Consider the following 27327-nt stretch of genomic DNA (forward strand, 5'->3'; position numbering starts at 1 on the left):
TCGACCACGCACTTCTGCCCATAATGTCGTCGCTCGCTAAGCCCATTTCTTGGGCAAACAGCAGACGTATAACTACCGCTACGCTTCCCGGTTGTCCATGGCTGGCCCCGGGAAAGTTACAAACGATAAAGCACGTCCTATAACATGTGCAACTCCATCGTCGGACAGCACTCACGAGTAACTAACGATCCCATTAGTACTAAGTGTAGAATACATAAAAAAAAACAATACGCAGGTGCCACCATCCATATTACGAAAGGGCAATATGCCATGCCAAATCGGACATGGCTTTGTCCAGGCGCATAACGAAGCTGACGTCAGTGCCGACGCCGTCCAATTCCGACGACGAAAATTCATACGCGAGCGAACGACGCCTTCGGGCGGCTGGCAACGCGTTCATCGCCGAGAAGCGAAGGATGATCGGCAGAAGGCGGGAAGGGGCCGACCGCGTGCGCGTGGTCGACGCTGTGCCCGGCGGGAGGCTGGTACGGCCACGTCACGAGTTGGCGACTGCCGCCGCCGCCGCTGCCCCCCTCTCCCGCCTCTCCCCTCGCACGCGGATGCTTATCGCAGCCCGCCGGCCCGGGTGGAAATTGACGGCGGGAACGCTCGGCTGAAGTCTCACATTTCGGGCTCCTGGTTTACGACAACAGTGGGGGAGACCGTAAGGAAACGTATACGAAGTATACAGGAACACTGTGCGGGGGAGAGTGATTTGTTACGCAAATTACTGCCGTTACAAATCTGTCCACTTGAAGAGATGGCTTCCCGTATATACGAGAACGTTTTCCCTCTCAGGAACACCCCCCCCCCCCCCCCCCGGGAATGTTGATGGCGGCGCCGCCCCTGAACTTTAGAGATTACTGCGATTCAACGGCACTATACAATATACGAGAAAGAATTTCGAGCGACATTCTTGCAACTATAGGTGACGTCGTCTGGGCTGCAGTGATTGCGAGTTTCTCATGCAACTCCTCGTCGGACAGATATTGAGGAGCGTAGTAGAACGTATAGTAGAAGCGTATGTCTTCTTCGCTCGACGAGCGGAGCTGTCCGCTGCGCTCCCCTCTGTGGCGAGGTCCCTGGATAAAAGGTTTCAAGGCGGCGCCATTCTTTCATCTAGCCGCCGTCGATCCTGTCGACCCTCGCGCTCTCCCGCCGTTAATCATTGCGCTATCGGCGTAGCGGGGTCACGTGGCATTTCGGCTGGTTATAGGTGCTATTTTTTATCCTTCTTTCTTTTTTTTGAAAAGTATCGAAAGCATCGTTTACGCCAACATACGCGTGAATAAGGATTTGCTGCACGAGCCGAATACAGTGTGAAAAAGAGTCTAGATAATAAATGTAGTACGACACAAACAAGGGGCTATTTGTTTTCGCACGCGAGTTGAGGGGTTTTGAACCTTTCGGCAGTGCTATAGCAGCTCTCCGTGGGATTAGAGGAAGAGGGGGGGGGAGCGGGGAAGGGAGAATGACGCTACGTTGATCGTTCCTTATTTAGGGACCTTACTGTGAGTCCGGGCCTGTTCGAGAATACGGGACGACGGTGTGCCTATGCTAAGGAAATCAGCTCTTTTCCGTTTCGTTCGAACATGCACTGTCACGTGACGTAGCAACGAGAAAACAAGTAAAGGCGGCAACTGTTTCTTAAGAAAAAAGGTGACGGTGGTGTGGATCTAGCATTGTCAGCAATGGCGGCGCCCTACCAGCACTTTTCAAATAAATAAATAAATAAATAAATAAATAAATAAATAAATAAATAAATAAATAAATAAATAAGTGACGTATTTCAGAAGACGGGTTGCTGATCACCTCCCCATGCATGCTCATGGCCACGCGGGAAACGTACGTGCGATTGCGCCTATGGAGCAGCAGCCTTTTCTCCGCTGTGCCTTACGCACCTGTCGTTCGGGGTAATAACATGCGCAACCACTGATAAAATGAGAGGCGCCCTCTTTAACATCGCACTACAACGTGCGCACATGGGCGCAAGGAGGCACAACCTACATTCAAACCTTACAGTTACGCATGCATGTAGGCCGATCCACAGCGTATAAGTCAAGGAGGAGTGCATAACTTTGCCTCCAACAAGACCCGTTATTTTTGCCAGGCATGGTTGAGACGCCGCGGCTTGTGCGTTGGCTGCACCCGTTTCTCGAAGGCGACGCCACGAGACCTATCAGATGCAGGACGAGACAACGATTCTCGGTCCGCGCGATCGCCGTCCTCAATTTACGTTAAGTTCAATGTCAAGTTTATTGTAGTGAGCTTACACGAAAACTCTTTTCAGCGTCACCGATCACAACTATAGAGCGTGCCGTGAAAGACTTTGCAGTGCAGCCATTCGAGATCAAAGATACGCAATGCAACTGCGTCCTTCGACGCTGCCAAAACGATTCGACAGGCGATGTCAATCTGAGCAAAAGTGCAGGGCAATAGTTGGTCCGCGCGCAATGGAGGCTAGCGGTCTCACTTAGTGCACCTTTACTATAACCGCAGCGGTGAAACAGAACCAGCTAATACCAAAGGTGAAGAAAAAAAAACGCACGGAGGGGGGAGGGGGGGGGGGGTGTTCAACGCTATACAAGAATGCAGCACACCGTCATTCAGATGGACCCTGACTTATAGAAACGGTTACTGTAACCTGAAGCTGCGCGGCAAAGATGAAACAGCTTGCGTGCAGTTTTTGCCCGCTGAATCCAACACTGGGTGGTGCTCGAAAAAAAAAAAAATCTGACCTATATACGAGTTGTGATGAACGGCGCGGTGTCATAAAGAGGATGGGATGAAAACAGCCGTAACCGAAGACTGCCACCGAAGGAGAACGTAAACAAACAATCTTCTAGAGGACGTCTAGCGGACGGAGCATGTCACCGCAGGTCCGCTGCCGTGCAATATGCGAGGTGGTGTGAGGTTTGGTGCGATTTTCTCCACGAAACCACGAAAGCCCCTATACCTATCCGCTGTTGATTAATAAAACAGCTAGGCTAATAATTAAGTCATAATCGCGGTGTTATTCTGTCGTGATTAGTTCTTTTTTTTTCGTGCCTCCAGCGCCGGCGGAAAACTCCTGATGTTACTTATATTCGAGGACAGAACTGGGCGACAGAATTTTTTATTGTGTTTAATATTGTTATCATATACATATATGTGTGTGCGTGTTGCATTTTTTTTCTGTTCACTTGCGTTGCAACCTTCTTTTTTGTTTTGCAGTTTATTTCGTTCCGTTGCGTTTTCTCTCCGGGAGTTGGTTAACCTGTCCGTTTCTCATCACTTATTTTCCCTCTCTCCTTATTTTTGAAAGGATAAGTGCGAGCATTACGAAAACGTCAATTCAGTTACGGTGTATGTACAGCGAAATGAAGGCTGACAGCGTTACAGGAAGTTAACGTTTCGTCTAACGTTTCATACCACGTAAATCAAGATATGCAACACGGAAGTTGCTAGATTTAGAGCAAGAACAAAGAAAACAAGAGAGAGAGAGAGAGAGCAAAGAGAGGAAAGGCAGGGAGGTCAACCAGACGAACGTCCGGTTTGCTACCCTACACTGGGGGAAGGCAAATGGGGAACAGAAAGAGGAAAGCGGGATGGAGGGAACACTGCCTGTGCACGCAGCAAAGTGCGTGGAAATCAGTCAAGTCAAAGCAAGTGCTCCATCGATACGTTAGGCTGCCGTCAATCTTGGTGGCTCATAGCTGGTGATACGTTGAAGTCACCACTGAAGACCAAGGATCCGGTGGGCGTCAGCAGTACGTTGCAGTGCGTGGCAGTATATTTTAAAGCTAAATCCCAGCCGTTCTGACTTTTGTGCGAATATAATTATGCCGGTGAGCCATGATGCTTACTCAAGATTTGCAAGTACTGAATTGAGAGCATCCAGCACTTGTATTGCACTTCGCGCTGACGGAGTGTGCAGGTTATTTAAGAGCATTCGAAGGGTATTCATCAGAGACCGGAGCATCATAACGACTTGCCGGTGTCAGGATTGGGGGCTCAATCCCATCGCCCGTGGTCCTTTGCCAAGATTGGATTACGGCATGAATTCGAAGGTAGCTGGCCCATGCCGTCGTCCAAGTTATTTACGCTAAGATCGTTGATGAAGTGAAGAACTGCTTCTCATCGAGAACGAGGAAAAAGGGTTTATTTACAGAAATTAAATCAGTCTAACATGACTGCTTGAGAAAAAGAGTTTCAGTCCAACATGACTGCATGAGAGAAGTGAATCAGTCTAACATGACTGCTCAAGAGAAGTGTGCTCAGCATTCGCACAACCACAGTTTTTATACACTCGATCCGCCGGCCATACGAGGCGGCGACTGTTCGTTTACTCAACACCAACTCGCCGCTGCTCTGCAGATCAGTTTACAGACACAAAGGCACACACATTCCGATGCCCAAACGACGGCGTTGGAGGGGTGCCGTTCCGGGAACTATCGGTGCCGATCGAGGGTCGGTCGTTGTTTTGCGTCATGCCGAAGCGTGAGAAGCCCCAAAATACGTTGTTCCCGCGGCAGCTTGTCCATGCGTGTCAAATCAGGTCCACGTTGGGGAACTCCGAAACCATTGTTCACACACCGAACTCGTCCCGTCACAATGTCGATGGGGCTGGAGGAAGGAAGCGGGTTTTCAGCACAGAGGTCGCTTCTTCGAACGCCTCCTAGCTGCAGTGACGGAGAGGGTGCGGAATGCGCGTCTTGCACCCCTTGTCGTAATCGGGTGGCAAGGTGGCAATCTTGCTTTGCAGCCCGCCATTCTTAACACCGGTCTTCTTCGGGCAATTTGTCAGGAACGCGTGCTGTTCGCTCTGCAGCCGTGCGCAGCTGTATCACTTGACGTGGATCCGGCTCCAGCTGTGGCATCAGCTGCAGCGGCATCGCCTCCGGTTGTGGCATCGGCTGTACCACCGACTGTGGCATCGGCTGCGGCATGAGCTGTGGCCTCGGTTGTGACTTCCGCTGTTGTTCTGGCTTTGGCTGTTGCTGTAGTAGTGAGGACCAAGTTGTATTGTTCTCCGCCATGGCCGCGTCAGAATTAGATTGGATTGCCTCAGGCCTAGGGGGCAGAGGAGGAGCTGTTGTCGGATGGGGCGCACTCTTCATAGAGTTATCATCGTTCTTTGAAGTCCGGCGGCGTCGGGAGCGTCGCTTTCTAATGGCCGCAACAGCTTCCCGACGAGACGAATGGGCTCTCGTCATCTGATTCAAGATCGCCTTTTCCTTCTTCATTTTGGGGCAGTCCTTCGAGGAAGCATCATGGGACCCATTTGAAATTGGTGCATTGGAGAGCAGGGTGACCGCAGGCAACAAATATACGAAGCGTGCAGCATGCACCTACACGATGCTGGCACATCTGGCAGCTCTGCGAGCTTGCAGACGGCCAAGAAACCGTGCAAGCTGAAACGGTAAGAACAGTACTCCCATGTGCACGCAAGGCTTCATAACGCTTCAAAAAATCATGATAAAATGCAGTATAAGAAACCTTACGTTGCTCTAAGTACCTCGGTGTGCACTGGCGGTATCGACCTCGCTGGGTTAGTGCACCGCTGCTTGAGCTAAGCATGCCAAATTGAGCCATATTTCATGTAGGGTTTAAGATGCTCGCTTAAACCACCAAAGGCCGCCCGCTGGACGCGGCCGAAAACAAAATGTTTCGCTTTTCCAGTCCTCGGGAAAACCCAACTGCAGCGGCAACGAGAAAGCGCGCCTTTAATTTAGAAGGTCGGCAATCTGCAAGACTAAAGCCTGCTTAACGATAACGAAGGACAAGCCGAGCGGTTGCCGCGGATTACAGGCCAGCACGACTGCGTCGCCAGCACGTAGCGTCGCACGACGGGGCTTTTCATTTGTGTCCCGGGAATTCTTACGCAGAGCAAGCCAAGAGCTTTCGTTTTTCCTCTTTATTTTTTTTTCCTTTTAGGTCAACGTTGGGAGGAATGAGCTCTAACTATAGGGCAAGCTGCCACTTTGAACTGTGCTCGAAACGATAGCCGGCGCGGAGAATCAAGAGCGCGGGAGCTGGCTGGCTGGCGGAAACTACTTCACCAACTGGTTTTTCCCGCCTCAAGTGTGTCGCTGAGTGCAAATGTCGCTCAGCTGAGGGGGAAGCTAAAAAAATAAGGCAGAAACTCAGGAAACGAAAACCAGCTCGGCAGTGCACAACAGCGGGGGCTCCCCTATCTGTGGGTGGAATCGATGAGCACGTGTATGGAGGTGGAATGTCAGCTTCCTCGAGAGCAGTGCCTCGTTCGCCGGCGCGGGACATTAGGATATGGTTTGTCGCCCGAGTCGGGCGCGGAGAAACGGATAGATTCGTGATTCGCGCAGCGCCATACCAACATGTTATTGCGGTAGCAATTATACGGACAGTCCGAGCGCATTTTTGCAGTCGCCGCGACGTTCCGTGTAAAGTCCAAGGGCGATAACACCGTCGCCACGCGTCCTATGCTGTACATGCGAGGGAAAGCACGCGAGGGAAGCCGACGTTCGCGGCTCAAAAGGCGCACGCGAACGAAGAAAGCGAGGAGCAACCGCGTCGTTTTGCGCCGCGCGAAAGGCCGTAGGGGGATGGGAGGGAGGAAGGGGGCGGCGTTGTGCTCCGGCAACCACTGCGTATTTCGCGATCGGCGCAAGGGGAAGTGACGATCGCAGCTCAATCTCACGCGCCATATTGGCCTCGAGCTCCACCACTGGAAAAGCTGGCGCCACCGTCGGGGTGACGTGCTAGGAGGGATCACGTGGACATAGCGGCCGCGTCGGCTGCTTCGGGAGCGCCGAAGCGAGCTGAAAACGAGTTTAAATTCCCTCGTACGCTGCGGTCCTCATTTAGTGGCGAAACTTTCCCGCTTCGAGTGTCTCCTTTACAACGCTTGAAAGCACTACAATAGGTAGTGGCTGCCTTTGAAGGCGCGCAACATGGTAGGCTACTGCTCGGTGCCGCAGGGCCGAACGCACGCAACGGAGGCCGGTGTCAGCCTTATTCACACGTAGCCGCAGGACAAGAAGCTGCGTGAAGCTTGGCTCGCGAAACATAAAACCGGCAAACAGTCATCGGCTACAACTCGGGTATGCAGCAAGCACAGACGCGAGGAAGATTTCTGCTACGGCGCCGGGTCTGCAATGTTCGGAAAACGCGCACTGAGACGCTCGCCCGAGACCGCTGCCCGACTAATGTCATGACGGTTTGGTCTATGAACTTCTCGATGCTATAGATACCGGCAAGTTCAGTGGAGTGGAAAGGCAACGGTAAGAAGCACATTTAAAAAAAGCATGGCATATGGTCATGTTTGTGTTATGAATTAATGCACTGGATTACAAAAAAGGAGCAGCGGGAAATTGCATGCTGAGAACAGCGATAAATATACAGTGCGACGCAACTCGAGAAATAATATTGAAAGGTCAAAGAATTTAGAAGAAAAAAAAAAGATTTAATCGTCGTGACGGCATATCACAGTCCCCGTAGGCGTCGAAGTCTCTACAATGAAATTATTTTTGAACAGCTCTGATAGCGCCCACGCAACAATGGTTGCTTGTTTACTGTCAAATGCTCATATTCTGCGGCCTAAAGCTCATGGCACGGTGCGAAAACGCGCGCGCGGAGAAAGCGAAACAGTGCGCGGACAAGCATGTGGACACGCAGTCGGTCGCTGCGAATCTACGTGATCACTGCATTGAGGCTTCGTTTCTGTCATTTAGTTATACAAACACTATAAGACCTTATTTCACATAGCTTGCTCTCAGCGTTTACCTACCTTTCACGCAAGAAGCCGGTTCGGGAGACTCCATCGCAGCTACCGCGCGCAGTGGCGTTCACTGGTAAAGAGATAGCGTCTGTAAACGATTGTGTGCTTTCAGTTTGCCCAAGATTATTATTTAGACAGTAAAAAACTTCTCTCGTTTCGAAAGTGTTTACAGAAATGTCCGGGAGAGCTCGCGCGTGGTGTTTTCAGTCAGCGCTGACAGCAAAACCTATGAGGAGCGCGCCGCGTGATCCCTCATACTACGCCAGCGAGGCGCTTCCGCTAGATGGCGACTCCGTAACTCCTCGCCGCCAATATGGGGGCAAGCGGGAAGGCAGCAAGGGAGAGAGGAGGTGGGGGGGGGGACAGAGTCGGCTCCGCCAACAAGCGTGTACGCGCGTGTACTGCGTACGGCCCCGCGCGGTTATCTCGAAATCGATCTGCAAGCGGCTCACACCTTTGTGCGCGTTTTGTGTTGGCTGCTCTTGCGTTGAAGGCAGATAGACCGCACGAAGGTCACTTCGCTCGCTGCTGCTTCCGCGTTGCTCACACCAGCGCCTGCCAGCGCTTTGACGGCGAGTGTCCGCGCTCATCGGGTGTGATGTGTTCATATTTGCTCGTGCGCGCTGACACCACATGCTCGTTAATTCAGTTAATAAGCGAATGTTCCCAAGTTTATACGGCAGATAAGACTGCTATCCTTACTTCGTACAGGTGTGCACTAAATCGCAAGAGAGTGAGAGAGAATAAACATTTTTATTAGGTAAATGCAGCTTTGGAGAGGCGTCCTCATTCCAGAATTCGACGCTTCGCCTTGCGGGCGAAACCGACTTCTTCAAACACTGAGTTAGGCAACAGAGTATACCAACAGCAATGTCGTCTTTCCTTATTAACGCATTAGGAGAAAACACACTAAACAAAATTGTAACACCGTCAACGGTGCTGGTTTATCTCACAGCTAATCTTGTAATTCTTTTTTTTTTACTGCGTACGTGCAGCCTTTGCCAAAAAGTTTCCAAAGCATGCACTTAGTGAGCGACAAGATGGTCGCCGGGCGGTGACGCAGGCCTCGAGCTGTCACACTCGACGCTTCAAGGCTCAGGAAAGCCAGCATCGCTGCCAGCTAAACCTATAAGATCCCGGAGTAAGCGTTCGCAGTATCCGTAAACATAGTTGCGTAGGAAATTGCGCATCCCTTTGTTTGCAATAAGTGAGGCGGGCGCTTAGGCATGTGGACCGTCGAGCTCATGCGAATAAATTAAGGCAACGAGCTAGGAATTGTAAATATACAAAAAGACTACTGAGCGCTCGTTATGAAAGTGTAACTTATCTTTAAGAATTTTGGGGTTTTACGTGCCAAAACCACGATTTCACTACGAGGCACGCCGTAGTGCAGGGGACTCCAGGAATCTGGGCCACCTGGTGATTCTTTAACGTGCGCCTAAATCTAACAAGCACACGGGTGCTTTCGCATTCTGCCCCCATCGAAATGCGGCCGCCGTGGCCGGGATTCGTCCCGCGACCTCGTGCTTAGCAGGTCAACACCATAGTCAGTAACCAACCATGGCGAGTCAGTAATTAATCTTTTCGCCTATAGTTTGCGAAGACGCTTCACGGACAGAATCGAAAATGCCGGTCGCTAACGATGCCCCCTTCTCTGCCCTGAATTCATTATTTTCCTTAAAGCGAAAGAAGTAGCTGTACTGTTAGATACGGGACCTTTTCCTGAGCCTCCTTCGAGTTCACCAGACCACATCGAATCACGCCACAGCTAATTAAGGAGCGCAGAAGCACATCTACCCCGTTCCCGAGGCGCGGCACGTGCAAACGAGTTGGCGTCCCCCACCTCGTGCGCCGCAGGTGGAGCTATTCACTGCTTGTCTCTTCCCGAAAGTGTAGCGAGAGCCCGGCGCTGTTCCAGGTAACGTGGGTCCCGAAGCAAGACGACTGTAATACACCGTGAAGCCCTGGCAGCAATCCCCCCATCCACCTTTGTCATGGCGCTTGCAAGTCAGGATGGCAATATCGCAGAGAGAAGTAAGCGCTCGGACAATCCGCCTTTTGCGATGCATTGTGGCGCCACTGTGCGGTGGCCACGAGAAACGATTTGGCAGGCGCCGCTCTCGCCGCGACAGACAGCCGCCGCACGCGAGACACGTATGCAAGCAAGCAGCGTGCGAGTGAAAACCGCAACAACGTGTGCGCACAGTTTGTCGCCGTCCGCTAGCCATGGAGCCCGCTGGTGACTGCTTTGTACCTGGAGGTTTCTTCAGTGTGACGAACGGCTGGAAAAAGCGCTTCGGCAACGTCAAAATACCCACGGAAGCGCAGCTCGAAGAACACATGGTGTCGAGCGGAGCGCGCTTCGCGCGACAGCAAATGAAAGGAACGATGTTCCAAGAAGAAGGATACGTGCGCAACGTCATGTACAACGACGTGTCAGCAGAATCCACGTGCGGACTTTTGCGTAGTATCTGCCTACCGTCAATGAAAGGCGGCTATTACATCGTGCACGCCGCGATTTCCAAGGCGTCGGGCTCCATCCTGGCTGGTCATTGCCTCTGCCCCGCAGGGTGAGCAAGCTTTCTATTCTACATCTGGAGCGCGACCTGCATGAACCGCGTGCAGGACATTGAAGTCTGATGGGTTAAATTTTGGAATTCATAACTATACCGGCCCTGCCATTTTGGGCTAGCTGTTTGCTTATATAAAGGTACGGTTGCTTAAATGTTGAACAAATACACATACTGTAAATGAAGAAAGCGGGGAGTTCTTGTTTTTGCGCATTTGCATGTATACCGATCAACACGGTCGTGCAGCATACTTGTCTGCGACCGCACACAGCCTTGGATTGCCGGTATCACACAGTACAGTCGCCCAAATCTTTAACTGGTGTGCGGGAGCGGCGACTTTTCCGTGCGTCAGCGCCGTTTGACGGGGCGAGGGAGGCTAAGCGCATGCGGACAAAGCGCGCTCAGCTGGGCCCATCGTCTACTAGGCTGTTTCCAGCCTCGCCCCGTCAAACGGCGCTGACGCACGGAAAAGTCGCCGCTCCCGCACACCAGTTAAAGATTTGGGCGACTGTACACTATTTAGAGGCATATAACGAGAATGACTTCCAAGTTTGGCTGTTTACTATAAAACCGCTAGTTGTACCTAACTTCGTGCCGGCATAGCTGTCTGACAAGCCGCATCGCATCGTTCAATGGTGCTGTTAATGTGTGCACATGGTGTTACAAGGCCAACGCGCGAGTGGTGGTGTGCGGCTCATGTCTGAGATTGGCGCATGTATTTCACGTTGAGTGACGTGAACTTAAACCCGTTCTTTCGAATTCATAAACACTTGATCCCATCTTTTCCTTGATGAATACCTGTTGAGCATGAAAACTCATCTCCTCTTCCATTTTATTCTTGCAGCCTGAGCGGCACATGCCAACATTTTGTTGGATTAATCCTTCATGCCATTCACTTGGCGCAAAAGGATGCGGCAACGTGCACGGAAGTTCCATGTGCTTGGATTGTTCCTGCCCAAGGTAAGAATGCTACTACTTAGCAAGCATTAGTTAACATAGGAGGCGGCAAAAGTGCCTAAAAAATCTGTGATCACACTTCCGGCCCCTTTCTGCAAACGGTTCTTTGTGGCACCGTGTTGACCATTTAACGTGTTGTAAAATTGTTTGCATTCGTGGTAGCAGCTGTTGAATATCAACTCATTCACACAGCTACATTGTTTACAGCGTACATGAGTATTGGTATGTGGACAAATATAGGCTACTGGTTTTAATTAAGAACACATATTGGTGTCGCTTCAAAAATTCTTAACTACAAGACCTGCATAGAGAAAAAATAATCCCAAACTGCAACATTTAATTTTCTTACAATGGATGTGGTCGTTGGCTAAACATCACAGGAAGCACTTAAAATTTCGTTATTGTACTTGTACAAACAAAACTTTTTTTTTTCAGTCAAAAAGCATGAGCCACCTCTGCCTCTGCAAGACATCACTTTTCACACAAGGAAACATGAAGGTGCGAAAAGGCGGCGGTTTGATCCACTGCCAGGGCTCTCACCGAGTGACCCATCTCTGCTTGCTGCCGATCTCGAAAAGGTGGCAGCAAACTGCCTGCTTCTCCGTTATATGAGCAAAGAAAACTCAGGAGAATCACTTGTAAGTGCTACACTTAACTCTGCATGCTTGTGATCTGTTAAAATAAGAGTTAGCAGTGTTCCATCAGCATGTGACGACAGACAGGAACAGTTTGAGAGCCCCTTTTACTGTGCTTTTATGCGAAGTACAGTTTGCATCAGTATAACACTAATGTCAGTAGTGTTTATATATGGTGACTTTGTTTTATGCGAAGCATATTACGAGAGCTCAACCCAGCTCCTCAGGCGCGGCGGTGTCGCCTTCAATACCACGTGACACCGTGACGTCACGACAGAGGTGAAACGGGGCTCCAACTCGCGCCGTCGCTCGCAGCGGTATATAAGCAGCTGCGCTTGCCTGTGCTAGACACTCACGAGGTGAGATGCTTCCTGGAGGCAGAGCTGCTCGTTGGAATGAGAAGCGAAGGTTGCGGCGTGCTACAGAAACTGATTTTCTAGGTGGATTTGCTCAACTCTTGCAAGGTGGGCTGGGTGGGAATCGAACCAGGGTCTCCGGAGTGTGAGACGGAGACGCTGCCACTGAGCCACGAGTACGATGCTTGAAAGCGGTACAAAAGCGCCTCTAGTGAATGCGGTGTTGCCTTAGAAACGAGCTGTTTCTAAGGCTCAGGCGTGCGTCGCTTGCTCAGGCGCACATTTCGTTGCCGCGCCGAACGCTGCGTTGCTCGACGCTCACCGCGTTCAATGCGGGGCGCGTAGTCGCTGCTCCGTAGCCCATTGTCTTACATCCCTTGGCGGGTCGACGGGAACGCTGTCGCGTTCCACTCTTGAAGGCGAAGCAGAGTAACGCATGAGTTGTTTCTTCGTCTAGCCGAACCAAATATAGCCAAGCAACAGCAGTTCACCAGGCTAAACAGTGGTTCAACAACTAAAATAAAGGCTAGTATGCTTCGCATCCTGGGCTTAACCTTAGCTAAGCCACAGCCATTTTTTTATCTCACTAAACAATCTGCAAGCTTAGCAATGAGATGATGCAGCAAACCTGTGATGTAAGTCTTGGTTAATTGAGGCAACTAAACCTCTTTAAAGCCAAAGTTATTTTAAAAATTCTGGCAGAACCTATCTCGTGATGACTGAAATAATGCGAGAGCATTCATGCACATGCACACTGTTAAACTGACACAAACATCTGTTCAACTTCCATTCTATAGCGTGTCTTGTCCATGACAGCAGTAAGGGACTGTGAATTCCAAAGTGTGATACATTTAAGGGCTTTCAAATGCTGTGTGCCTTTACAAAAGACAAGACCTTTGACGCCTCCTGTAATACTGTAGGTATCAAGTCGGTGATGAACTCCCCAGTGCCTGCTTCATAACTTCTTATAGCCACATGTGATTCACATAATTATCATGCGAGACTGTCCAATCACCTGCAACTTATGCAGCAAAGCATGTGAGTATAGCATGCTGGGCAAGTCTTATTAAATTATCTGTACATAGTTTCCTTAGTTACGTGTATTAAGTGTCCCTTGATTTCTCATACCATGCTTTATAGCTGAATGGAATAACTTCTCTACACAGAGCTGCTGAACCTAATTTTAAAGAATTTTAAATCTTGCGTTGGCATATCTGATGTGCATTGATTACTGTTTACCTCTACGTATGGCTTGAGTTTTTTCTATCCCCTTCTGCAACATGCACATTATTGCACTTTCATATTTACATTTGCTCTTGATTTACAGCACATGTTAGCACGAGTTCATGTCACTGCATCTGAATGTTTTTTTTTTTTAATTTCCTAATGCTAGTAAGCTTGTAGTTTGCTTACTTTCAAAACTGTTCTTTGCTCACCCTGAAAGAAGGCATTTAGAGTACGAATAAATAAAATGTGAAAAATGATTCAGAAGTACAATACTTAGTTTGCTTGTTTAACAACCATGCGCAATAAGGCATGCCAGGTATGAGACCACAATCTGAACCTATTTTGTTGCGCTTCTCACCACTGGCGCAATATGATGCTGTCAAAGACCTGTTTACAAAATCCTCAAATCTTTACTATGCTGCTTCGTATATTTCAAGCTGCACTACTATTCAAGGTAGTCACTAAGCTAACATTTGCATGTTATCTGCGCTGTCTAATGTAAAGCACTATATTCCAGGATGAACACAGTCCCAGTGAAGTGGCACCAGAAGCTTCAGACACTCCACTGGTCCCAGACATTGAAGACATCCACAGTGAGACCTGTCAAAGACTCATACAAGAGAGGTTTGATGGTAAGAAAGTCCACTTCCTTGTTTATTACTTTTTTCGCAACTTTTTGTCTTGGCACGTGTCATTCTGAGGCTGTCTCATTTATATAAGAATGCCCACCTATGTCTCTGGGCATCACCTTCACAAGTATCCCACTGAGCAGCAGATAATGCAGCAGTCAGTTTTAGACTTAGTGTCTTGTCGTTTCTTAACTTTTACAGGGCTGTCGCATAACTCGATGTGTGTGAGCACCCACAGGGTCCTCAAACATATCTGCTTCATCTATGGCATGTTTGTGAAGCACTGTGTGAATGTATAATGGATGTACCTTTAGCATGAGTCCATCACCTGGATTCATGCACGGCATTTGTCATATATATGTGTTGACTGTGTTTTAGCAGAGCATGGAATTGAAAGCATGCACATTTGTCTTGCTCTTCTTGTTTTTAGGCATGTTTAAATACTTGCAATACTGAACCAACTCTACGATTTAGCTATGTTGACCAGCATAATTAGCGAAAAAAAATAAAACATAATGAGCACATGCAAGTTACAAGCTGCAGAAAAATTCTTATGTCACTGTGAAAGTAAGCTGTACAATTTTGTAGGAGATTAGTATCTACCTACATTTTAATCGTTGCAATATGCAGTTGTGTCATTTGACACAACCTAAGTACTTTAGCCTCTTTGAGTAGGCCTGTAGGGGTTTCTTTGTAGGAGTAAATAAAAGCTAACCTAATGGTATTAAGTTTCTGACAAGTGATTCAACATAAAAGAAAGTAAGGCGTGCAAACACCAACAAGAGAACTAGACAACATGGCATTTACTTAGTTTGGTTCTCTTGTATCCATGTTTGCATGCGTTACTTTCTTTTAGTGCGATTCGCTACCAACTAGCTGAACTTTCTCTCATTTTAAGCTTCATTTCTAGTACACTTAGCTCCTATCTGCAGCGTTTGTGTTGTCTGGTTCTCTTGTGTCCATGTTTGCACCCCTTCCTTCCACGATGAATCCCCACCAAATAGCTCAACATTGCCATGACAAGTGATGCTTTGTTGACGTCATGCTACTTCTCATTGCTTTAATACAATGTAATGCTTGCTGTACGACTTGTAAAACGGATTCTAAACCTATAAATTAACAATACTGTTTTTTTTTGCAGCTATACAGGCCCTCTCGGTGGACAGCAGAGCAGTTGTTCTCGAGTCGACGATTGGACAGGCTGCAAATCCAACCTGGCACATGGAGCGGATTGGTCGGCTAACTGCCTCAATGTTTAAAAGAATTGTGCGGTGCCGGAAACCTGACAGTATTGTTAAAGAAATACTTTACCCGCGGAGCTATAAAACTGAAGCCATGCACTATGGAAATGTGCACGAGCCAGATGCCGTTCAGGCATATGAACAGCTAATGGCCTGCATGGATAAGTCCATAACTGTGGGATATACAGGCCTGCACGTGCATGCTGAGCATCCCTTTATTGCTGCATCCCCAGATAGACTGGTATTTGAGGGCAGTGACATGGGGCTGCTAGAAGTTAAATGCCCGTTTTCTTTCAAAGGAAAAAGTATCGAAGAAGCTGCAGCTTCTCCAAAGTTTTGTTGTAGGGCAACAGGTAATGAAATTACATTGAAAAGGGAGCACGAATACTATTACCAGTTGCAGGGCCAAATGGCAGTGACAGGACTTAGCTGGTGCGACTTCGTTGTGTGGACTAATGCAGCATCCATTGCATCCTCCTTACACGTCGAAAGGATTTTCTTTGATGAGGCCATGTGGTCTCAGGAAATATTGCCAGCACTACTGAATTTCTATAGGAATGCTGTGCTAGCTGAGGAGCTGACCCAGCGAATTAGAAGAGGGCTTCCCCTGTATAGTTCTGCCAGGTATGTTGGCACTGCCAAAAGGAATCTGAAAACCTGCAGAAAGCAGGAGCCCCCTACTGCAAAAATAATGCTACGGGGTAGTATTCCCACTGACGAAGAGCCGCGCAGGAAGAAGACGAAGACGACGATTGGAAGCTAGCGCGGGCTGTTGCCTCTTGGTCAACTGCGGCGTATTGCCTTGTAAATATACTTGTAAATAGCTTTTCGTCGGTGTCTTCCTACGTAACATATTTGGTGGAGGTGGACGTTCCCTGTACCTCGTCACGGAGCTTCGCAGTGGACGGTCCGTCGAGCCTACCTTCATGGCTCCCGGCGACGCCAACCCGACTCCACCGGCTCCGACACCTGCTGCCACTTCGACGACCTACATCACCCTCTCCGCTCCCCGTGATCCTGGCGTATTCTCGGCAAAAGATGGGGAAGACGTCGAGGACTGGATCAGCCTTTACGAGCACGTCAGCCGCAATAACCGGTGGGACCCAACTATCATGCTCGCCAACGTCGTCTTTTACCTCGGTGGCACACCTCGAGTTTGGTATCGGACGCACGAAGATGAGCTGACCAGTTGGGATTCGCTTAAGCAAAAGCTTCGAGACTTGTTCGGCAACCCCTACGGTCACCAACTTGCCGCGCAGAAGGCGCTTTCCAGTCGTGTGCAGACGTCAACGGAGCCCTACGTCACGTACATTCAGGACGTCTTGGCTCTATGCCGCAAAGTTGACGCACACATGACTGAGTCCGACAAGGTCTCCCACATCCTCAAAGGCATTGCCGATGACGCCTTCAACTTGCTCGTGTTTAACAACGTCGCGACGGTGGATGCAGTTATAAAAGAGTGCCGCCGCCTGGAATTCGCTAAAAGCCGCCGTATCGACCAACAGTTTGCCCGTCTGCCCAACACCCCAGCGACATCTTCCTGTGCCGACGCTCCTCGTCCCAACAACACTGGCGATGTTACCAGGATTGTCCGGCGTGAGATCGAGGCCGCCTATCCGGCTGCGTTCGACTCCAGCCCCTCCAATGCACCTGCAGTCACTGTTTCCCTGATCCAGGCAGTTGTCCGCCAGGAGTTCGCCAACATGGGTATTCACACAATCTGCTCGGCCCATCGCCCTGATCCCCACCCGGCATCTTCGATTCCACCCCGTCCCGCACCTTCTTACCCTCCACATTTCCGCAACCCCTCTGAATGGCGCACTGCAGACGACAAGCCAATTTGTTTTCACTGCCATCGAATTGGGCACATTTCTCGGCACTGCCGCAGTCGCTGGAGTTCCCTGAACCAGTCCACATATAAATCGAGGGTTCGACGGAAGCCCGTCTGGTCGGGATGAAGCATTGAAGAAGTAAAACGAAGGACACCGACCAACATAGAAGTGCTAAAAAATGAAAAAATCTAAAAGACGTTTCGGCTTTGCTACGGAAGCCTTGTTCACAATGGTATGACGGAAGGTTCATGGAAGCTTATGTATGCTTTAGAACGTGACGTAAGCAGCGCGTGTATGACGGGGGGAGGGTCCCCTCATTTCGATTAAGCGTGTGACGTGTTTTTTGTATCTCCAGTGACTCCAGATACAGACGCGATTTGTGGTTTCTTTCTTGGCCGATAATTCTCGAGCGATCCCAGTCGATATTGTGGCCCGTTGCCAAAAAACACGTCACACGCTTAATCGAAATGAGGGGACCCTCCCCCCGTCATACACGCGCTGCTTACGTCACGTTCTAAAGCATACATAAGCTTCCATGAACCTTCCGTCATACCATTGTGAACAAGGCTTCCGTAGCGAAGCCGAAACGTCTTTTAGATTTTTTCATTTTTTAGCACTTCTATGTTGGTCGGTGTCCTTCGTTTTACTTCTTCAGTCTACATATACTGCCTACTCTCGCCCCTCAGGTGGCCTTTCTCGTCCCTATGCTGCCCGCTCAGATAATGCCGCCACCGATTCTCCTGCGCCGAACCGACCCTATTCTCGTTCGCCTTCGCCCCAACGACGACAATCTCGCTCTCCCCAGCCCCGTCGTTCCTATTCGCCGACTCTCTTCGGACGCCGCTCCCAGCCGGAAAACTAGACGATGCAGCGCCTCGAGGTGACACTGCATTGCTCCCTACGCCGCCAAATCCTCTCCTGACGTTGCCCACCCATCTGAACCTTCTTGACGTGCAAGTCGACGGTGTTCCTGTATCAGCTCTCATAGACACTGGGGCGCATTTGTCGGTAATGAGCGCGGATCTTCGTAACCAGCTGAGGAAAATAATCACGCCCGCCACGACGCCTGTTGTCCGTATCGCCGATGGCGGAACAGCCCCCGTAATTGGTATGTGTGCCGCCCGCGTCTCCTTCGCCGATCGCTCCACTACCGTGCTATTCACAGTCATCGCTCACTGTCCCCACGACATCATCCTCGGCTTCCTCTCCGCACATTCTGCTCTCATCGATTGCTCCGCCAGTACTCTCCGCCTCCGAGACATATCGCTGCGAGTACTCATCGAGCGTCTGCGCTCTGCACCTACCGACGCATCCGTTCTCCAGGGCGGCATTCTGTACCGAAGGAGCTTCCTCCCTGACGGCCCTGATCTTCTTCTTGTCGTGCCACAACATCTACGACAGACTGTGCTCTTTCAGATGCATGACGCACCCACTGCAGGACATCTTGGCGTAACCCGCACGTACGACCGCGTCCGCCGCCGCTTCTATTGGCCTGGTCTTGCTCGCTCCGTCCGACGCTATGTTGCTGCCTGTGATCCCTGCCAGCGTCGGAAAACGCCTCAGGTGCTACCTTCCGGTCATCTCCAGCCGATCGCCGTCCCTGTGGAACCGTTTTTTCGTGTTGGATTAGACCTCCTCGGTCCCTTTCCCACGTCATCCTCTGAGAACAAATGGGTAGCCGTCGCAACTGATTACGCCACCCGATACGCTATCACGCGAGCTCTACCTACCAGTTGCGCCACTGACGTCGCGGACTTTCTCTTGCCTGACATTATCTTAGTGCATGGCGCCCCGCGACAGCTGCTTACTGACCACGGTCGTAACTTCCTCTCGAAAGTTGTCGCCGACATTGTGCGTTCCTGCTCTATTCAACACAAGCTGACTACCTCATACCATCCTCAAACCAATGGCCTGACAGAGCGCTTAAACCGTACCCTTACCGACATGCTGTCCAAGTACGTTTCGAAGGACCACCACGACTGGGACGTTGCCCTTCCTTACGTCACCTTTGCTTACAATTCTTCCCGGCACGACACCGCCGGATTTTCTCCATTTTATCTACTCTACGGTCGCGAACCGACCTTGCCCCTTGACACGGTACTTCCTCCTGCTGCGACCTCAACAACCGAGTATGCGCGCGACGCCATCGCCCTCGCCGATCATGCACGCCAGCTTGCCCGTGCTCGACTGACGGACTCGCAAACCAAGCAGCAGCGTCAGTACAACGCCCGCCACCGTGACGTACAGTTTTCGCCTGGTGCACTCGTGCTCCTGTGGTCGCCCTGTCGTCACGTTGGACTTTCCGAAAAGCTCCTTTCGCGATACACAGGGCCCTACCGCGTGCTTCGCCAGGTGACGCCTGTGACTTATGAAATTGCTCCTCTGAGCTCAACCTCGTGATCTACTCTGGCGTCCAGTGATGTCGTGCACGTCAGTAGGCTCAAGAGCTACTACACTGCTTCCGAGTCCAGCCTTTAGTCGCTCCGGGACGGCGCTTTTGCCGCCGGGGGTAATGCTACGGGGTAGTATTCCCACTGACGAAGAGCCGCGCAGGAAGAAGACGAAGATTGGAAGCTAGCGCGGGCTGTTGCCTCTTGGTCAACTGCGGCGTATTGCCTTGTAAATATACTTGTAAATAGCTTTTCGTCGGTGTCTTCCTACGTAACAATATGTACACCACAAAGAGAATGAAGTCATTGTCAAGGAGGTGGGACAAAACAATGGCCTGATACGGAAGGGCGTATGTGAGTCGGCTAATTACGAATGCGTGAACCAGGCTGATGGTCTCTCCCTTAGTTAGGCCGTCTCTGCTTCTTGCCACTCTCCTTATCATTCTGGCCACGTTTCCTGTGACCGCCTTTAGTTTTTGTAGGGTGTGAGATGTTCCAGCATTCTGCTGTATCCACATCCCCAATATTGTGAGTGTCTCCACTTCACGAATAGGCACCCCGTCGAGAGTCAAAGTGAGCGGCACCCAGTCCTCCTTTCTTGCGTACTTCGCACGCACCCGAATGAATTCCGATTTTTCGGGTGCGCATGCCATGTCCGCCGCCCTCGCGTATTCCACGACTGCGTCTATGGCCTTTTGAAGGGTTTCTTGCTTGTCCCCGTAGGACCCCTGGTGAGCCCAGAACGTGATATCATCGGCATATATCGCACAACCGAGATTCGGGTGCTTATCTAGCTCCAGGGCTAGCTTTCTCATCCCTACATTGAATAGCAGTGGAGAGAGTATAGCTCCCTGGGGGGACCTCTGTCGGGACAGTTGAAGGTGTCGGACCTCGTGGAGCCTAATCCGATTGTGGCCGTGCGGTGGCTGAGGAACGAGCGCACGTAGTTATAAATTCGCGATCCACAGTTCACCGCGAATAGCGTGGTGGGAGATGCTGTCGAAGGCCTTTTTGATGTCCAATGCCAGTACAAATTTATCTTCCGACCCTCTGTTGGGGTGCAGGACCTCGTGCTTTAGTAGTAGAAAAATGTCCTGTGCTGACACGTGGGCTCGGAAACCGAACATGTTGGAGGGGAACATGTTGTTTAGCTCTATGTGGTTCGAGAGCCGGACCTGCACAACCTTTTCAAAGAGTTTCCCCGCGCACGACGTTAGGGAGATGGGTCGAAGGTTGTTGATGTTACGAGGCTTACCTGGTTTTGGAATAAGAATAATTTTTGCTTCCTTCCATTCTTTTGGAAGGACGCCGTCCTCTGTCCAGACCGTGTCGTTAAAGAATTTGGTCAAGCTCTTTAGCGTGTCATCACTTAGATTGCGAATCATTGCGTTCGTGACCTGATCTACCCCTGGGGTTGTGTTTTTCTTGAAGGAGTGTGCCGCTGCGTAAACCTTCAAAGGTTACGGGGGCGTCCAGTTCCGGTTGGTCCTGACCTTCGTAAACGGGTTTGGTGGATTGCCCGGTCGGTACAGTACCTACGTATATCTCTTTAATTTTGTCTATGATGTCAGCTTCCCGACCTTCAAACTCGTTTTCAAGCAGCTTAAGTGTGCGATTCGCGACTGTTTTTGTTCCTCCCGGGTCAATCATACTTCGAAGAATGCGCCATGTTTTCTTTGTAGTCAACGTGCCCCGAAGCGAGTCGCTGAACTGACACCAATTGCTGTCGCTTAGCTTTTGTGCGTATTCGTTAGCTTCCTGCGCTAGCTGAGCTATCCGTATCCTGAGTTTACGATTAAGCTTCTGCCTTTTCCACCTTTTTGTGAGGCCTCTCCGGGCTTCCCAGAGATGCAACAGGTGATGATCCACGGCTGGAGCCTCCGTTGTCGTTTCAATTGTTTTGGTGACCCTAGAGTGAATAACTCGGATCTGCTCGGCCCATTCTCCTACGTCTGTTATGCTGCCGATTGTTTTCTGTTTTTCACGAAATTTGGTCCAGTCGGATAGCCTTGCCTTGCCAATAGCTCTTCGAATCCTGGCTGCATTAACCGATATGCTTAAGATATAGTGATCACTTCCTAGGTTTTCACCTAGGTTCGTCCATCGCGTCTCACTTTCGTTGTTGGTGAACGTGAGGTCGGGGGAAGTGTCCTGGGACACACTGTTCCCGATTCGCGTTGGGAGATCCGGTTGAGTTAGCTGAAAAAGTCCGTAGCGCGTTAAAGTCGCCTAACAATATTAATTTGTCCCTACCTTGAGCGAGTCGCACTGGGTGGCCACCACGTTTCCAAAATCCGCCTGTTGTTCTCTGGGAGAACTATAAACGCTGACAATAATTGTTTTAGGTTTGCCCCTTTTCTGCGGCCAAATCGTGATTATCTGGTGCTGAATAGGTTCCCGGAAAAAATAATTTACGCTAATCGCGACATCCTTCTTGGCAAAGGTGGCTACTTGAGGGTAGTCAGGGTGAGCATAAAGCTCGTAGCCTTTGAGTTTTTGATTTTGTTTCCCTATTTCCTGAATACAGATAACGTCGGGAGGGATTGGCGCCGATTCTATGTAGTGCGTGAAATTAGCCAATTTAGTGCATAGCGTGCAGCAATTCCATTGCCAGATTTCAATGTGTCCGCTCTTTGTGTTGCTTGCCATATTATCCATGGATATTACTGTCGCTATCAGTGTGCTCTATAGCTTTCGGAGTCCTGGTAGGAGCTCCCGGACTTTGACTGACCCTCTTTCGGGGGACGGCTGCGGCTTTTGTTTGCACATCTTCTACCATTCGTTTGAGTTTGTGTAGCTCTGCGAACATTAGTTGCGTGTTTTGTGCTAACTGTTGCAGCGTTAACGAATGAGTGCTGGACGCGGTACTTTGTTGCAGTGATGTTTGTGGTGGTGATTTGGAAGTGTGGTCCGCAATTTGTGTGATGTTTGTGGTGGTGATTTGGAAGTGTGGTCCGCAATTTGTATGGGTTGCTGTGATGTGCTGTTGTTTGCCGTGCGCTTAAAAGCTTCAAACTCGGCTCGTAGCTCGGCTAAACTGTTTCGAAGTATTTTGTTTTCTATGGCAAAATGAAAAGAAATAGCATGGCCTAAGCAAATTGTGTAGCATTGGTGATAACTATAGCCGTTACGTCTATAGACATAACAAAATAAATGTGCAGTGTACATGGAAGATAACTGAAAAAGCAGTATCATTTATTCAGAGATGGAAAATACAAATTTCCTCAGAAGGTAGCACAGTAGACAGCGTCGTCGTAAGTACACGTGATATAGTATGAGAGTACACTGTTGTTACACAGTCTGGTCTCTTCTGGTCATAAGCATGGTAAAGGAGGCTCACTTGAAGTAGAGATGTGCGAGCTGGCTACTTGTTCTCATTATTGACTGAAATGATTGGCTGTAGAAAATTGCACAAAAAGGCGCAAGTCCTAAAAATGCTGTCAATAATGTCGAGCATGTTGATTGGCAGTGGTTTGTCTAAAAAATGAAATTCTTTGATACGTCTTATGACTCGCTCAACATGGATCCTAGCGCCAGCTATTTTTCGGGTGGCAATCACGTCACTAGCTGACAATTGGTTCCCCATTTTAAATGGTGGCATGTGGATTTGAATAGATGGTGGAAAAACGCCCTCCAACCTAAAGCCTTTGTCGACCATGACACCGTCCCCCGCATCTAATAAACCCAGTAGGCCCGATTTTTCGACAACTTCGCTATCACTAACATGCCCACCCCACAAATCTGGCACAAATGAAACGTAGCCATCTGGTGTTACCCCAACAAGTGCTTTGAACGTGTTATAATGCTTGTACGAGGAGAAAGTATGCCTCTGTGCCTGTAGTTTTGAAGGTCTTTGGATTCTCACCTCTGTGCAATCAAGGATGACTCTAGTGTTTGAGAAGTCGCTGAATGCCATTGGCATGTGCCTTTTGATCTCTGCTAATGTGGGAAACCTTGTCAATGCTGAGAGCTCTTTATCAAGAAAAATTACCCATGTACAAAAGATGCGACTAAGGCATGACTGAGAAATTCCAAAGATTCGAGCCACTTCCTTGGCACAAACACCAGTCCTGAGCCTATACAGCACCATGAAAAGTTCTTCGCGCTTGGAGAGCTGTCTTTCCTTTGCTTGTGTTTTTCCTCCATCCCAATAAACCATGCGTTCTGCATTTTTTTCAATGTGCTTAAAGAGTGCTTCAAACTGTTCCTTACTTTGCAGTCCTGTATAAAACTTAAAAGACGATTTGTGAATAGTATCCACAGAAAACGTGCAGCGTTTTAGCTTTCTGCATTGCAGTTCTAGGTCCCTGACTTTCCGTTGTAATGCCACATTTTCAGTTAATAGGTGGTCAGTGTTCTCCTCTCTGCTTAAGGGCGTTGGCTCTAGGACCTCCTGTGGCTCAGTGAGCATTGGGGATGTTGCAAGCAGCAAGAGTGCATCAGCTGCTCCTTCCTCGTCGAATGAAGAGTCTGCACCTGCATTTGCATCAACAAATGCAATAAAGTGACGCTATTGCTTTAGACACAATTCATTGAACACTGACATTTACTCTGAGCATTCGCACTTTGTGCGGAGTGCACTACTCTAATGACCTGGTCACCTGAAAGCAAATTATGGATAATTCATATGTCGCAAACGTGCAAGACTCGCAATGAGCAACATAAGGTGAGCCTCAGAAAACATTTCCAGCTGCATAATGTGACAGTGTGCTTGCCATTAGTTCAAAAGCCACTGCTCACCCTGAACACAGGACGTGTCTGGTTCTCCATCACTGTGGCCTTTACAAGTTCCTCCTTGACCTGAAACCTCTGTACCTGTGACGTAAAGTGAGTAATAAAATAGTATGAGTACACACAAAAACGCATGACTCGGATAGGGCATGAAGTGTAGTTCTTAGGGCAAATATCACGTTTCACCACTGCATATATTCCTTTATAGTGTGCCATAGTGCTTGGCGTACATACACAGGTAATGGGGAGGCCAACAGAATGTCAGTTCGCATACGTGTTTTACCCACATAAAGTATATGTACACCTACAAAAATGCCAGAAAATGGCCAGTATGCCCAGAACCGGTGATACCTGCTGTTGGTGGAGCGCCTTTTTTCCTCTTGGAACGCGCCGCGGTACGAACATGGCGGTCGACCGCGTCCTTCTTTCTGAACTGGTCTGTATACACGAACAGCGTCGGTATGAAGTCCGGATGTCTGGGTGACAGTGAAGGTGCCCCTGGAATGTGTCCGTTACACAATAAGACGCGCCACTCGACTCCAGAAAGCGCAGCACGGGAAAATGAGCCATAGTACAAACCGTACAACATCGCTATTCGCTAAACGAACATAAGCTTTCTTCAAGAAATATTACTATACTCGGTGTCGACAAGAATGATGAAACGACAAATAGCAGCGATTGCTAACTAGCACCATCAGCTACTTAAACAGTGCACGCCGTTTCCAAATCTGCCCGGCAGTGCAGGCGCGCTTGGCTCCAACGGATAACTACGCCGACATCACGAGCACTCGCTGAACGCTTATGAAGTAGTAAAAGTGTGCACGGTGTAAAGTTGCTAAAGACTGCGTTCTAGCGGCGGCCGCACAGAGGTGACAGCAAAAAAACAAAGTAAAGCACAACGCGGCGGCCGCACAGAGATGACGACAAAAAAGAATAAAAAAAAATAAAGCACCGCGTTTCACTCGGCCGGCTCGCGCGAGCAAGAGATCGTTTGTTTCGCAAGCTCAAACACATTTGCGTCTTTCTCGAGATTATTCGTATGAGTCAGTAACGACAAAAACAGAGAACTACGTATGTGGATGCATACCTGTCACAAAGTGCTTCCCGCAGAGTCGAGATGCTGCTGACGGCTGCCATGGACGCCCTTGCGCATCTTGCCGCTTCACAGCCCTAATCCAGGCTTCACGGCGCTGTCGATCTCGTTTTACCGACGGAAATCGGAAAAACCGCACTGTCCTGCTGGGACTGTCACGTGAACTGCAGCCGTACGCGACACACGACATTGGCATCGCGCCAAATTTCGATGTCAATATGTTAGGAAGGCCTGCCGTGCGCGCGGCAGCGAGAATAGCGCAGCTGAGAATGCCCCGGCCGTCCGCCGTCTGCTCTAGCGCCTGCCAAATCGCTTCGCTCCTCAGCCGCTAGGGCACTGCGCATGCGCAGTTCGGCGTCGCAAAAGGCGGATTGGGGCCCAAGGAGCGACCCTGTGCGCCGGGTGTGACACAATCGCACGGGCGCCTACCATTGGCCAAAAATGACGACACCTGAGCGGGCTCGCCGATTGGCCGAAAATGGCGTCACGTGAGCGAGCTCGCCCATTGGCCGAACGTGACGTGACTTCGAGACACCGAAGGGCTTTTAAAAGACACAGACCGGGAGCAGCAAGGAAGCATCCCTTGATTCATCTCTTTCGAACTTCTTGCCACGGGCCGCAGCGTCCGAGTTGCTGCCGGCCCGTAATGACTTTTATGACTGTTAATTTCTTGGTACTCTCGTTGTAAATAATGTAAATAAACCTCCAGTTTTCATCTCAAGGTCCTCCTCAACCTCGGCCAACTCCCGCACCCAACGGCTAGGTCCCAAAAATCTGGGGGACAGCAATTGGGATTGTCCTCCAGATACTTCAACTGGTGGCAGCGGTGGCATCATCTCCAAATGCAACAACTAGTGGCAGCGGTGGGATGAACCTTCGTCCAAAAAAGATCCAACAACTGGATGTCAGCGGTAGGATCGTCCTCAACCTCTTACAACTGGTGGCAGCGGTGGGATCGTCTCCAAATGCAACAACGGGTGGCAGCGGTGGGATCGTCTCCATATGCAACAGTACTTGTTACGCGCAGGAGTTCAATGTTTACAAATGACGTTTAAGCTACCACGTATGCTTATCGATTTTTTTCGTTGATGAGCGATCAGCAAACTCCGTAAAACAAGCACATATATTTGCTTATAAACGTAATGCCAGCGGCTAGAGTTAGATCTTTCAGCTTAAAACGAATTTATAAACTAACATATGCATATTTTTTTCAAAGCATTTCAATTCCGAGTGACTTTCTTTCCTCTCGTGTTTATTCTACTACCTTTCCATTCATGTCGCTCATTTGAAGTAGTGAACGGGAAGTAGGAGGTGGAGTCCGATTCTTGGTATAGTCACAAAAATATGCGAAAGCTGTGGGTTCGGCTCCCACCACTTTCATTTCCCTGTGCTTTATCAATTCTACATTATTACATTACATTACATTACATTACTACATTATCAATTCTACAATTCTTATTGGCCTCATTGTCTACTGACCTCATAGTCTGTAGTCTCCATAATCTGTACGCTTGACATTGTTGTGAAGTTTAGGGTTCACGCCTCCAAAGTCAACATTTGAAAGTCTCTATTTCACGTTCAGTGCAGCTTCGTCAGCTCGCCATGCGAGGCCATTTCCCCAGGAAAAAAATGAAGCACAGAAATGCACTCACTCTATGCGACTCCTTCCTTGATGCGACTTGAAGCCCCCTTGGAAGCTTCTTTTACTCAACGCCCCGACAGCACTTGAAGGTCGAAGTCGCTCCTGACGCTTTCTTTTTCGTTTTCTTTTCAAGGTTTTCCAACGTGAAAGAAACCGATGTGACCAATATGACTCAGTGACGACGAACAAAACAGGAATTTCCTACCAGTAAACACTGTTTCTCAGCCATGCATGTTTACTATCCTAATCGACGTCACCGCTACCGCGTGCAGGGAAATTTTTTTTC

General features: G+C 49.5%; 3 protein-coding genes across 11 annotated transcripts in view; 1 reads left to right on the forward strand and 2 right to left on the reverse strand.

Annotated features, from left to right (window-relative positions):
- The window catches only part of LOC135912852 (nuclear receptor coactivator 3-like), a 676617-nt gene that overhangs the window by 400408 nt on the left and 248882 nt on the right, over positions 1-27327 (reverse strand). The window lies entirely within an intron of this gene.
- On the forward strand, positions 9965-15371 carry LOC139057752 (uncharacterized). The gene is made up of 5 exons (XM_070536504.1): positions 9965-10308; positions 11153-11268; positions 11701-11903; positions 14001-14107; positions 15254-15371. Exons 1-5 carry the CDS (start codon positions 9965-9967, stop codon positions 15369-15371), a joined length of 888 nt encoding a protein of 295 aa, XP_070392605.1.
- On the reverse strand, positions 22750-25727 carry LOC135901625 (uncharacterized). The gene is made up of 4 exons (XM_065431483.2): positions 25394-25727; positions 24658-24804; positions 24316-24390; positions 22750-24051 (listed from the first exon to the last, which is right to left on the reverse strand). The coding sequence occupies exons 1-4, from the start codon at positions 25593-25595 to the stop codon at positions 22940-22942; spliced, it is 1536 nt and encodes a 511-aa protein (XP_065287555.2). The 5' UTR covers positions 25596-25727; the 3' UTR covers positions 22750-22939.

This window comes from Dermacentor albipictus, chromosome 3 (genome assembly GCF_038994185.2).
Source record: "Dermacentor albipictus isolate Rhodes 1998 colony chromosome 3, USDA_Dalb.pri_finalv2, whole genome shotgun sequence".
In the NCBI taxonomy this organism is placed as follows: domain Eukaryota; kingdom Metazoa; phylum Arthropoda; class Arachnida; order Ixodida; family Ixodidae; genus Dermacentor; species Dermacentor albipictus.

Coding starts and splice junctions, on each gene's coding strand:
- LOC135901625 (XM_065431483.2), bottom strand. CDS start 25,595: ATGCCAATGTCGTGTGTCGCGTACGGCTGCAGTTCACGTGACAGTCCC. Junction 24,805..25,393: donor CGGGAAGCACTTTGTGACAG/GTATGCATCCAC, acceptor GACACATTCCAG/GGGCACCTTCACTGTCACCC. Junction 24,391..24,657: donor AGGCGCTCCACCAACAGCAG/GTATCACCGGTT, acceptor TTTACGTCACAG/GTACAGAGGTTTCAGGTCAA.
- LOC139057752 (XM_070536504.1), top strand. CDS start 9,965: ATGGAGCCCGCTGGTGACTGCTTTGTACCTGGAGGTTTCTTCAGTGTG. Junction 11,904..14,000: donor AAAACTCAGGAGAATCACTT/GTAAGTGCTACA, acceptor ACTATATTCCAG/GATGAACACAGTCCCAGTGA. Junction 14,108..15,253: donor CAAAGACTCATACAAGAGAG/GTTTGATGGTAA, acceptor TTTTTTTTGCAG/CTATACAGGCCCTCTCGGTG.